This window comes from Wyeomyia smithii, chromosome 2, assembly GCF_029784165.1.
Source record: "Wyeomyia smithii strain HCP4-BCI-WySm-NY-G18 chromosome 2, ASM2978416v1, whole genome shotgun sequence".
In the NCBI taxonomy this organism is placed as follows: Eukaryota; Metazoa; Arthropoda; class Insecta; order Diptera; family Culicidae; genus Wyeomyia; species Wyeomyia smithii.
In genome coordinates, this window is record NC_073695.1 from 68,394,243 (window position 1) to 68,408,037 (window position 13,795).

At 41.8% G+C, this 13,795-nt stretch overlaps 1 protein-coding gene across 1 annotated transcript in view; it reads left to right on the plus strand.

The window, feature by feature from the left end:
• LOC129725269 (uncharacterized) overlaps positions 1-13,795 on the plus strand; it is a 624,604-nt gene that overhangs the window by 303,094 nt on the left and 307,715 nt on the right. The window contains exon 3 of the mRNA XM_055680865.1: positions 9,243-11,806. Coding sequence (XP_055536840.1) covers positions 10,083-11,806 — 1,724 coding nt within the window. The 5' untranslated portion in view covers positions 9,243-10,082. The remainder of the gene's footprint in view (positions 1-9,242; positions 11,807-13,795) is intronic.

Here is a 13,795-nt window from a genome sequence, read left to right on the forward strand (position 1 = left end):
AGAAATAATCAAGTAAATGAAACCAAATTTGACATGTGGAGGTTTTTGGGAGCAAAAAATATTTTCACGGTGGTTCGACACCCCTCCCACTCCTGGCTGGGAGGGCTCTTATACAAATCAAAAACAAATTTCTATGGTAGTTTGCCACTTCCCCGAAAGGGAAAGTAAGTTTTCATACAAACTAAACAAATATTTCAACCAGATTTTCCGAAAAACAGCCAAAAATGATTGGGTCGATGCACAGTGGTCGGAGGCCGGAAAAAAAACTCGATTTTTCATGTCAGTAATTTTGATGTTTTGCATTTTTTCGAAGATTCTCAAACTGTAAATGATCTTTTCCCTAAGTTTTATGACAAACGGTTGAGATATCGATTTTTAATCGCACTTTGAATGTTGTTATATCAGGCAATTTCAATAATTTTCGTGTTTGAAAACACAATTTTTAGCCTAACTTCAAACACCTGTAACTCCCTCAGTCTTGATCCGATTGTGATTCAACAAGTTTCATTTTGAAAGGAAAATTAAGCACTTTTTGGTTGATTTTCAAGACTGGCCAAAAATACAACCAATTTCTCAAACGAGGTAAAATTTATTGTAGAGAAGTCGAAAAAACACATGTATTTCTAATTTCTTTTCTTCCGTATAAGCTTGGGAAACAGTTCGGAACGATCGGATAACCAACAATCAATGGGAAATTTATTGTATTTTTCAGATTTTTGAGTCCCGTTTTGCACATCGTTGCTCATAGAGAGATATTTTGAAAATTAAACTATAGAGACGGATGGTGGACAGTTGTAAAATATTCAGTTTCGTATATTTAAACAAAATGATTGACTGGAAAGTATACATGAAGTTTTTTCCAGTAGTCTCAAGCATTTCTATATAAATTTGTAAACCGCTTTCAGTACTACAAGATGTATGAAAAGAGGATAAATTGAATTGATACCGTGTCAAATAAATGTTTTGTGAACAAAAAAAAATGAATTGATGAGAAAAATATATATCATCTTTTATATTTCCAATGACGAAAAAATAAACTACCGTACGATCTCATAATTTTCCTTAGAAGACGTTTATCTTGTCAAAGAAAGATCCTGAATTGGTCAAACGGCTTAAAAGCTAAAACATTTTTCAAAATTATATAAATTTAATTATGACGATTTCTGCACCACCTTAATTTATAAAAGAGTACCCTACAAACCAAACAAAAAAATACGATTCTAAAGTTTTTCGATGAAGAACAAGTAAGGGAACCACCCCAATATTCATCTTAGCACCTATATTCTTCACGGCGCTTTTATTTTGCTTTTTTCATCGCTCTTAACTTCGAGTAGTCGGAAGTGAAGCTGAATCGAGAGGTAAAACAAAACTACTTTTACTTCGAAAAAAAAAATTACAGTAAAATGTACAAATAAGAGCATGAGATTAATATAGGTGTTGAGACGAATAAAAGAGCGGTTCCCCATGAGCGGTTTAAGCATGATTGGAGCAAAAAAATATCTGATCATGAAAAAGGCCTAACGGCACTTAAGGTGCGTAAATTACTATTTTCAACATTTTCGGACATCAGAAATGAGTTCATCACCCCAAAACTATAAAAATATGTAATATAAAATCATTTAAAAAATACTTAGGTTTTTTCAGACTTTTAATTAGAGACCAGCCACTGATCGATGCACAGAAGCCAAAACTCGACTTCAGATGACATTGTTAAATTTAAGATGGATACTTTCGGTTTCTATCCGGAAAATGTCTCTGGAAAACAGCCGAAATGACCAAATATTATCCAATATGGGTATTTCTTTAACCAGAATGACGCTCAGAGGCTAGAAACTTTCGGTTTCTTAAAAACAACCAAAAATGGCCGATTTTCATCCAATAAAAGTATCTCCGGAATCTAATATGAGTATCTTCGGAATCAGAATGATACACAGGAGCTAGAACCGACCAAAGACACCATTTTTAATTCTAAGATGGTGACTTCCGGTTTCTGGAAAACAACCGAAAATAACCAAATAACACCCAATATGGGTGTTTCTCAAACCAAAATGACATTCTGTGCCGAACACGCATCAGCATCGGTTGTGTTTCGAATTCGCTCCGATAAAATTCAAAACGTGTGCACAAGTGCTGGCGTTCTTTGACCGGGCCCGGTGTCTTTTGTTTAGATTGCTGTTTCGCATTCAAGGTCAAGTGCCTTTATGTAACTGTGTCGCTTTGTAGCTGCCTGCTGTCGAACGATTTGGTGGTGAGTGCAGTGTACTCCTGTGGACGTTTATCCAACACGAAGGAGAGAAGGAAAGGAAGGTACGTGCTTCTTGTCTGTCCCATCGGCGCGCTAGTTTTAGCGCGATGGATGTAGATCCCCCACCTCCCGCACCTCCATCCTCGAATCTCCCCGACCCTGTCCCTCCTTCTACGGTTAATTCTTCAGCTTCCTCACGTGTCAGGTTGTATCCAGACGGATCGACGCTTCCAGTGGCAGTTTACCTCAGGCCTAAAGCAGGGCCGAATACGAAATCATTGAATATATTACAGATTTCGAAAGACCTGACGTCACACTATAAAGCTGTGACTGAAATTTCCAAAATCAGGCCGAACAAGCTCCGTGTCGTGGTCTATGACCTTAAAGAGGCCAACGATATAGCTTGCTCCGAGCTCTTTACACGGGAATACCGTGTCTATGTACCCGCTAGAGATGTGGAGATCGGCGGTGTCGTGACCGATTCGAGTCTTTCCGTGGAGTGTATATTGAAAAGTGGTAAAGGGTGCTTCAAGAACAGCACATGTCCCGATGCGAAGGTGCTCGACTGCAAGCAATTGCGGTCGGTATCGCTCGTCGGTGACAAAAAAGTTTACACTCCGTCAGACTCGTTTCGAGTTACGTTCGCCGGGTCTGCACTACCAAGCCACATCTAGATCCACCGGGTTCGTCTCCCTGTGAGGCTCTACGTGCCCCGCGTCATGAACTGCCTGAATTGCAAGCAGTTAGGCCATACAGCCGCCTACTGCTGCAATAAGGCACGTTGTGGCAAGTGTGGGGAGTCTCATGCGGAAGATTCTTGCAGTGTTAACGCTGAAAAGTGTATTCACTGCGAGAAAATTCTGCATGAGCTCTCCACATGCCCGGTGTACATGCAGCGCAGGGAAAAAATAAAACGGTCTCTCAAAGAGCGTTCAAAGCGTTCCTACGCTGACATGCTGAAGAAGACCGTTACCACTTCTCCCGTTACTTCGAACCCCTTCGATATGTTGTCCTCTGATGAAACCGATTCTGACGATTCACCAGCGGGAACATCCTATGCCAATCCTGGGGAGTCTTGAAAGAGGAAACTCCTAAACTTCCCCGAAAAGGTCCTAAGATTTCCCAAAGTGAAATGAATGGTACAAACAAACCTAAAAGTGCAGCGGAAAAATCGAAGCAAACTCCTCCTGGGCTTGCAAATTTAAAGTTCCAGAAGGAGTTCCCAGCACTTCCTGGACCATCTAAAACCCCAGTTGTTCCTTTTGCACATCCAGTGGAAAAATCAAATGCTGGACTGGTGAAATTTTCTGACATTGTGGACTGGATTTTTGAAACTTTCAATGTACCCGATCCAATAAAAGTTTTTCTTACAGCATTCCTCCCAACAGTTAGCACATTTTTGGAGCAGTTGACTGCTCAATGGCCCCTCCTTGCAGCGATCGTATCCTTCGATGCCTAATTCATCTGCGTATACAAAGGATTCTATCTCTGTCTTACAGTGGAATTGTAGAAGTATTTTACCAAAAATTGATTTGTTTAAAGTTTTGATAAATAAAAACAAATGCGATGCATTTTTCCTTTGTGAAACTTGGCTTACTTCAAATATTGATCTCAACTTCCATGATTTTAATATTTTTCGCCTTGATCGAGACACCCCATATGGAGGAGTACTTTTGGGGATTAAAAAGTGCTATTTATTCTATCGTATTAACCTCCCCTCGATTCCAGGCATCGAAGTTGTCGCATGTCAAATGACAATACAAGGTAAAGAGCTTTGTATTGCCTCAATATATATTCCTCCCAGAGCACAGGTTGGGCAACGGCTGCTCTTTGATTTAATAGAACTTCTTCCCTCGCCACGTTTGATTTTGGGAGACTTCAACTCTCATGGCGTGGCTTGGGGTTCCCCTTACAATGATAACCGCTCCTCTTTAATCTATAACCTTTGCGATGACTTCGACATGACTATTTTAAACAACGGCGAAATGACACGTATCCCGAAACCTCCGGCGCGCCCAAGCGCTTTGGATCTATCCTTATGTTCGACGTCGCTACGGTTGGATTGAACATGGAAGGTAATCCTCGATCCTCACGGTAGCGACCATTTGCCTATTCTTATTTCAATTACTAACGGATTAACTCGCATGCGACCAATTGACATTCCGTATGACCTCCCACGGAATGTCGATTGGAAGTTATACGAGGAAATGATTTCAAAAGCGGTCGAGTCGATTCAACATCATCCACCACTTGAAGAATACAACCTCCTCGCGGGCTTGATTCTCGATGCCGCGTTGCAAGCCCAAACGAAGAAATATCCCGGCGTAACGATCAAAGAACGGCCTCCAACTCCGTGGTGGGACAAAGAGTGCTCCGATGTCTACACGCAAAGATCCGACGCGTTTTTGGCCTTCCAGAAGGGAGGTATACCTGGCGACTATATACGGTATTCAGAGCTTGATACCAAGCTTAAAAGCTTGGCTAAAGCAAAGAAACGCGGATGTTGGCGTCGGTTCGTGAACGAGACGTCGAGGGAGACATCGATGAGCACTCTTTGGAACACAGCCCGAAGAATGCGGAATCGCGTAACGGTCAACGAAAGCGAGGAGTCTTCAACTCGGTGTATATTTGATTTTGCCAGGAAAGTACCCAAGTAACAAAACTGGCTTTATCAAAGTTTTATAGCGCTGTTTTGGCTGTATTGAGCGCTATAAAACTTTGATAAAACCAATATTGTTACTAGGGTATGTCCGGACTCTGTTCCTGAGCAAAATATTGTTCGTGATGCGTCTCCGAGCCACGACGCGATAGAATCACCTTTTACGATGGCAGAATTTTCAGTTGCCCTCCTGTCCTGTAACAATAACGCGCCTGGGTTAGATAGAATCAAATTCAACTTGTTGAAGAATCTACCCGGCAATGCCAAGAGGCGCTTGTTGAACTTGTTCAATAAGTTCCTGGAGCAAAACATTGTTCCGCAGGATTGGAGGCAAGACAAGGTGATCGCCATCCAAAAACCAGGGAAACCAGCTTCTGTTCACAACTCTTATAGGCCGATTGCAATGCTATCCTGTATCCGGACATTGATGGAAAAAATGATACTCCGTCGTTTAGACCATTGGGTCGAATCAAATGGTCTGCTTTCAGATACTCAATTTGGCTTCCGCCGTGCCAAAGGGACGAATGATTGTTTGCGTTGCTTTCAACAGATATTCAGCTGGCGTATGCTCGCAAAGAACAAATGGCGTCTGCGTTCTTGGACATTAAGGGGGCTTTTGATTCCGTTTCTATTGACATTCTTTCGGGTAAACTTCACCGACAAGGATTTTCTCCAATTTTAAACAATTTTTTGCACAATTTGTTGTCCGAAAAGCACATGCATTTTACGCACGGCGATTCGGCAACTTTTCGCATTAGCTACATGGGTCTTCCCCAGGGCTCATGTTTAAGCCCTCTTCTTTACAACTTTTATGTAAATGACATCGACGAATGTCTGGCAAATTCATGAACGATAAGACAACTTGCAGACGACAGTGTAATCTCTGTTACAGGAGCCAAAGCTGCCGATTTGCAAGGACCATTGCAAGATACCTTGGACAATTTGTCTGCTTGGGCTTTACAGCTAGGTATCGAATTCTCTCCGGAGAAGACTGAGATAGTAGTTTTTTTCTAGGAAGCATGAACCTGCTCAGCTTCAAACACAATTAATGGGTAAAACGATTTCTCAGGTTTTGGTACACAAATATCTTGGTGTCTGGTTCGACTCTAAAGGCACCTGGGGTTGTCACGTGAGGTATCTGATGAAAAAATGTCAACAAAGAGTGAATTTTCTTCGTACAATAACCGGACAATGGTGGGGAGCCCACCCAGGAGACCTTTAAAGGCTTTACCAAACAACGATATTGTCTGTCATTGAGTACGGGTGTTTCTGCTTCCGCTCCGCAGCAAACACACATTTGATCAAACTGGAGCGAATACAATATCGTTGTTTGCGTATCGCCTTAGGTTGCATGCAGTCGACCCATACGATGAGTTTGGAGGTCTTAGCTGGAGTACTACCATTGAAAAACCGCTTCTGGAGCCTGTCTTCTCGTATTCTTATCAAATGTGAGGTCTTGAACCGTCCCGTGATTGAAAATTTTGAAAGGTTAATCGAACTTAATTCTCAAACCCGTTTTATGACATTGTATTTCAATCACATGTCCCAAAATATTAACCCTTCTTCGAATATTCCAAATCGTGTCGACTTATCAAATACTTCTGATTCTACTGTGTTTTTCGATACATCCATGATAGAAGAAACTCGTGGAATCCCGGATCATTTACGCGTGCAGCAGATCCCTAAAATTTTTTCCAATAAATATCGAAACATCAACTGCGACAATATGTACTACACTGACGGATCACTTCTTGATGGGTCCACTGGCTTCGGTATCTTCAATAACAATTTAACCATCTCCCATAAGCTCGATAATCCTGCTTCTGTTTACGTCGCAGAATTAGCTGCAATTCAGTACACCCTAGGGATTATCGAAAAAATGCCCACGGACCATTATTTCATCTTTACGGACAGTCTCAGTTCCATTGAGGCTCTCCGATCGATGAAAGATGTTAAGCACTCTCCGTATTTCCTGGGGAAAATACGGGAACATCTGAGTGCTTTATCCGAAAAATCTTCTCAGATTACCTTAGTGTGGGTCCCATCTCACTGCTCGATACCGGGCAATGAGAAAGCGGACTCTTTGGCTAAGGTGGGCGCAACAAACGGTGGAATTTATGAAAGACCAATTGCTTTTAATGAATTTTTTGCATTTATACGTCAGAATACGATCATCAGTTGGCAAAATTCTTGGACCAGAGGGGAACTGGGAAGGTGGTTACATTCCATTATACCCAAGGTATCGACGAATCCGTGGTTCAAGGGGTTGGATGTAGGTCGAGATTTCATTTGCGTGATGTCTCGGCTTATGTCCAATCACAATAGATTTGATGCGCATCTCCGTCGTATTGGGCTCGGGGAAAGTGGTATCTGTGCCTGTGGTGAAGGTTATCACGACATAGAGCACGTTGTTTGGTCATGCCCTGTCCACCGTGACGCCAGGTCTAAATTAGTAGCTTCCCTTGAGGCCGGAGGTAGACGGCCAGCTGTACCTGTTCGTGATGTCTTGGCGAGCCGTGACATACCCTACATGACCCTTATATACGTTTTCCTAAAATCCATCCATGCCCCAGTCTAGTCCCGTTCCCCTCCGTCTACACCCAACAAAACGACAAGAACACGTTTGAACCTTAAGCACAGATTTTGGAATCAGCAACTGCACCCCACTCGAATTCGCCACCCGAGGCCTTCAGTGATATCTTGGCTCAGCGGCACATACCATATGGCCACTTGAACACTAGCGAACAACAACAACGAACCATAATCAGCAACTAGACCCCGCACAATACCTCCAGGACCCGAGGATACAAGCCCCTGCCCCAGCTCATGACATCGGCCATTCGAAGAGCACCAGACGACCATTCAACAACAAAACACTGATTGAAAAATTCATGCTAGTTTTAAGTTAGACTTAATTTCAGCTCGTAGTCGGCAGCGAGGATAAAAAATTTGCTTTTAGTTTTTAAGTCACCAGATATAAATGGCGCCGTTAAACATTAAATTGTATTTGTGCCGTGTCAAATGAATGATATATGAGGAAAAAAAATAAACCAAAATGACGGCTGAATAATATCCTAAAGCGACCAAATACCACCCAATATGACTATCATCGTAATCAGAATGATGCAAGGAGCTGAAAATTTACCTCGGACACCATTTTGAATTCGAAGATGACCACTTTCAATTTCTGGAAAACAACAAAAATAACTGAATACCACGCAATATGGGTATATCCGGTATAAAGGAGATGTACAAACGCCAAAAGTCGAGGATGTTGTCATTTCGATAAAACCAGTCTTTAAAAACGATATAAACAAATCGCGAGGAATCAATGAATTTGGAATGTTTAAAATCAAACACAAAAATAGGCGGAACGAAGTTTGCCGGGTCAGCTAGTTTCATATAAAACAGAAGGGACTATTGAAAATGTTGCTATACCGTTATAGAGGGATTCGACTGTATTTCAAATATGGTGCTTCAAAAATATTTTTCCCAGTGTATATATTTTACTAGGCATTATTTACAATCAAAGCCACTCGAAATACAAGTCGATCGGTCTTCTACTGTACAACAAGCACCCATAAAACCGCAAACAAAACGCTAGAAATTTAGTAAGACAGCTAATTTAAATAGTACTTTATTAGGCTCGGTTCTTGGTGTAGTAATGCTAATGCGTTTGTATCTGTGCTACTGAAACCAGAACTGAATAAAATTCTAATTAATTCAGTGTGTCAGTTTGTTAAGTTTCCAGCGTATCAACCGAAATAACTAATCTCGAAATGAATATTCAACAATAGCGTTTTCAATTTCTGTTCTGTGAATTTTGCGATCTATAATCACCTCTGAAAGTTTCACGCGAATGGGTGTTGCACACTTTTGCTCATTTATTTTTGTGATATTGTTCAACGTGTTTGCATTTTTCCCATGCACACAAATAGTTTGTGTGCATGGTTTTCCAACATATAACTTTCAAAAGTATCAGAATAATCGAGGGTAATAAAATCGGTATTAAACCGCGCAACCGCGTGGTGTCTGCAAACAGCGAAAAGATTGCCACATGAATGAATTTCACTCTATTTCCGGCTTACCGACACTCTTCGTAGCAACTGTGCTGTGCAACTCCCATGAATCATATTTCGCCAATTTGCACAAAAAACCACCGAAAAATTGTACAGAGCAAATGAAAAATTGTTCACTATACTCGAAGCGACCAACCGGAATATTTATTCCGTTCGTGACTTCGTCCACCTTTTGCACTCTGTCTCTTCCTTTTTTTCCCAGTCGGGATGCAAACATTCCATATTAATGACTTTTTCACCTTTCGGCTCTTTTTTCCAGAGATCGGAATGCAGCAGGGCGGCAACAGCCAGCGTTGATGGACTTTGGCACAGGATAATCGAGGCCGGATCACACTAACAAGGGTCGGTTGATTATAAACCCCTCAATAACGAGAAAACCTACTTCCCCCCTGGCTACCCGCGGCATGCTCGGTATCCATCTCTCTGAGTGGATCGCTTATCAGTAGCTATTCGATCGGCAGGCACGAAATTCATTAATCACCATCCTTGCCAGAGAACACCGATAAAAGAAGGGGAAGCAAATCGTCGACGTCGGATTATCCTTCTCCGACTTTGCTAGGCAGAGAACTGCTGAACCCCGGCAAGCCACGTCACTATTAGAAGGCACATTTCGTAGTTTGTGAGCCTAGGCTTGGACTAAACATACACACACATATATGCTGTGATGAGCTGAGCAGCGATTTAATTCCCTTGATTTATACACGGCGTACACGAACCTGTGCATGTATGTTGGTGGGGTGCTGGAAGAGGTGTACTGTTCGCGTTGAAATGAATGGCTTACCGGCATTCAACAGCAGCGGTTGCAGGAAAAAGCAAAATCAACTATTGGAGAGCAGGGTGATACGGCAACTCGTACAGTTGTGCATAAATAACCGGAACAACAGCATTTACCTGTAGAGAGGGTGTTTAATAGCTAAGCTTCAACAGCGTCTCGACGCCTGCTCGTTGGTAGTAGTTTGTGGCATTTGATTGTGGTAGGCCCAGTCAAATCACCCGTGGCAGGCATTCAAAGCGAGCCACAGAACGGAAGGCGGCCGGTAAACGACTGCTACTGACTGCAAAACGGAACACGGGGTTTCACTGTTCGGACTGGGGAAACATGTTATGCCATTATCACCAACTTTTATGGTTGTTGTCCTGCTTGGTGGCTAATTGCTTGTGTTCCACCTCGGAGTACTTAATCATTCGTCATGGCCGATCACGTGTGCGGCATTCCAGTGAAAAGGATCACATCCGGTGGGGTCTACAGGTGTTTGACAATTTTACCCTATTGGACTACGACTCGATTGACGATTCGAATGAAACGACCGGCACTAATGTCGGAAAAGGGAATGAGAATTCCGCTTCCGTTTCCAAGAAGTACAACAGTCTCGCCGCCTCCGGGACCCGTACTGCCGGAGGGATTCAATTTTTAGACAATAGCACATCATCCGACACACTCACCATTCAGTTCAGTGAATCGGAAGAGCTGGATAGAATGATTGATATCAGTGACTTCGATAGTATAGCTACCGAAAGACAGGCGGCTGTCAACCGCTGGAAAAACAATCACACATTCCCAGTGGCCGGCGTTGATATAATTCAGTCATCAGTTCGAGTGACACCTGCGGTGCCATCCACGGTGATGCCCCCGAAAGGCTTTCAGTCACAGTCACCCTCACCAGCCCCGGTACAGAAGATAAAGCTCATCAAAAAGGAAATAATGGAAAGCATAAGAAAAACTGTCGACAAAGGACTGGAATATCTGAAATCTCACAAGAATTTAGATGAGGTTAAGATAGAGCTGAAACCTTTTCGGGCACGTGTAGGAGGCGGGCGTCAGCACGGCGACGACAGCCGGCACGTGTATGCTTTCCCGCAAAGCTCCCCGACGCCGGAGAAAGTAAAGCACGTGGATGTCAGTCGAAAAAATTACCCACAAGTGTCATCACCTTTTCTCGTGTTTTCCACCAGGAGCATGCCGATTGATAAAAACGAGAACGACGGCATTCGTGATGCCGTTACCTTCGGGGAAAAACCCCACCACGGCGGTAGCAAACTTCAACAGAGCGACGATACTTTCTCCACACCATCGGTAGTGAATTTCAACTGGAAGCTGAAACCTGCTGCTGGCCGAGATTACAACGACTACAACAATGATTTTCCTTTCACTAGTGAAACTAATTCTGCTTCTAACAAACTACGAACTACGGAGAAAAAACTCGTTCCAATTAATCCTGAGTTGAAAGCTGATGAGGGTACCGCCGAGTTACAATTTAATAATCCTCAACGGAGAGCGAAACCGTTGACATCGCATTCCTCGGCGACCTTCTCGGATGTCGCAGGGAAGGACGAAGACGACGATGAAGTGATAAATATTCTCAATGATACGCCAACAATGAGTTTTGAGCCCAACGAAGCGGACGTTTCAGCGACGATGATTTTCAGTGCCGGTGACCCAGAACAGGAAGGACCGTCGGTGTGGATGTCCGACGCAGAGGATCCACAAGACGACCGGGAGAACGACGCCGGGATCGGTGGCGATGGTGGTGATGAAGAGGAGGCCAATTACAGAACATCAGAGACTGGCGAAATGTTCAGCTTGGAATACATCGACCTGAGCGAACTGGATGAAACCAGCCGAAACAATCGGCGCAATCTAATGAAGGGCCGCGACGTAGTTACCCAGTTTCTGCAGATTGTCGAGAGCCAACATCTACTCGGTTCCAACTGCACCGCCGGAACGGCACTCAATCTCGGCGAGGGTGTCGTGGACCGTTACGCACAGGATCGCTTCCGGGTGGAGGCGGAAATTGCAGTCAATCGGGCCAACATGCTGACACGGTAAGTTTCGCTGTTCGGTTCAATTGCACTACTGAGCCACAACGTGACGTCGGGTTTGCGGATTGATAGCGGGAGCGTATTCGGTTTGGTGGTTATAATTTAATGCTCCATACGTCCGACGCCTGCCGTCGCGTCGGTTGGTTGTACTTTATTTAAGCTGTACAGTTGGTTTTGATTGCTAGTTAGTGAGCTGTGCGGGAAGCGCGTTTGTCACGTAAATCATCGTGGAATTAATATTGTTCGTGATGGGAAGTAGGGCCGAATAAGCTGAATTTGCTTCAAAGGAAATTGCGCTGGGCTCTTCAGTACATTAGCGAAGCGCCATTCGTTGTGTAATATCTCGCACATTAATATGCTTGTACTAGACTATTTTACGTTTCAACGATTGTACATTTTCAACAACTGCTATTTTCACTGCTAAGCACAGATTTCTAACTGAGAAGTATTTTTAAGCTTCCAGAAGAACTTACTAACAAATCTTTTTAAATATTTAATGTTTGTTTGGTATAATCTAGAATGCAGCAAAAAATCTCGTTTTGCTACCAAGAAAAATGAAAAAAAAAAAACTTCTCACCAAAACAGAGGTATAGACTGGACGCCTCTCCCATGCTTCGATGATTTCTGATTCTGATCTGTCACCAAAAGTCTGAAAGTTAAGTTATTGTGATATTTACGTAATCCTCCACAATTCCGACTAGTATGAGTTCAATCTCAGAGGATATTTTCTGTGTCAAATATCTTATGACCTGGCTTTCGAGAGTAAAGTGGGTGGTTCCGTTGATTGGTACGTCAGTTTGGTAGGTGTTCGAGTTGGTGTTTCTAGGTAGGTATCAATGTGTGGAGAAAAAAAACAACGAAAAATCAATAAGAATAATAGATACATGAAAATTTTGATGGCATCAATAAGAGTAACGAATTACTTGGTGCTTCTAGAAAATAACTTTGAAACAGTTATGATTGAGTAGACAGAATTTGTCATAATTTTTTTAGTGAACATTCATGTTGGTTATTTTCAAAATTTAATTAAAAAAAATATTTCAAGGTCAGTAGCCATTACCAAGGTGAAGGTATGCCTTTAAGGTAAAGGATTGAATCGCTGTGAACAACTATTCTGGATTACCTATTTGTACTTTCACTGAAGTATGACACTGAATTAGAGCCACTTTTTTTTGAAGATTTTGCAACAACTCGAGGTGTAGACAATAGTTACAATTGTAAACTGTAATTGTGTTCTTTGATTTTCTCAGTGTAAAAATAATTGCTTGAATCATTCCAAAATGGAGTGTATCCAGTCCATACCAAATAATCTGAAAGTACGCAAAAATCATATCGACCATTTTTGATTTTAATGAAATTTTGCACACGTATTTGACTTAGCGAACTGAGTATTTGTCGAGTGTGAAAGAAATTTTTAGAGTAGTGTGTTATAGGCTTTATTCAAAATTTCGCAGCTCAGAAACCTTTGGTTGTACAGGAAAACTGTCTGAAAATGCGTTGTAGGGAACTAATATTACCATGAAAATAATATACACCATAAAAAATGGTTTTATATTGTTTAAATAAAATTGTCTTGTTATTAAAATAAAATCAAGACATTGGTGATCAAATTATTTTAAAAATTCAAATAGTCATTTGAAAAACTCAATAACAAATAACTTCCCAAATGCTTTAAACTTATGAAATTAGAAAAAGATTACTCAATTTTATATTAATACAAAAAAGAATTTATTTTACCTTTAAGTTTTATTTTTATAAAACCTGACATTTTTTTAAAAGTTTCTTGTGAAAATTGAAGGAAATGAAGGACAAATCTTGATTTACAGTTAGGTTTCCAAGATTTCTTTGACGTGGGACTACGTCTTTGTTGACTCTACTGGGATGCATTCTGTAAAATCGGAAATAAAACTGGCAAATGTTGCGTCAGATTTCAAACGTTAATAACAGCATAACCACATGATGGATAACAATAACCAATATGTTGTTGGATAG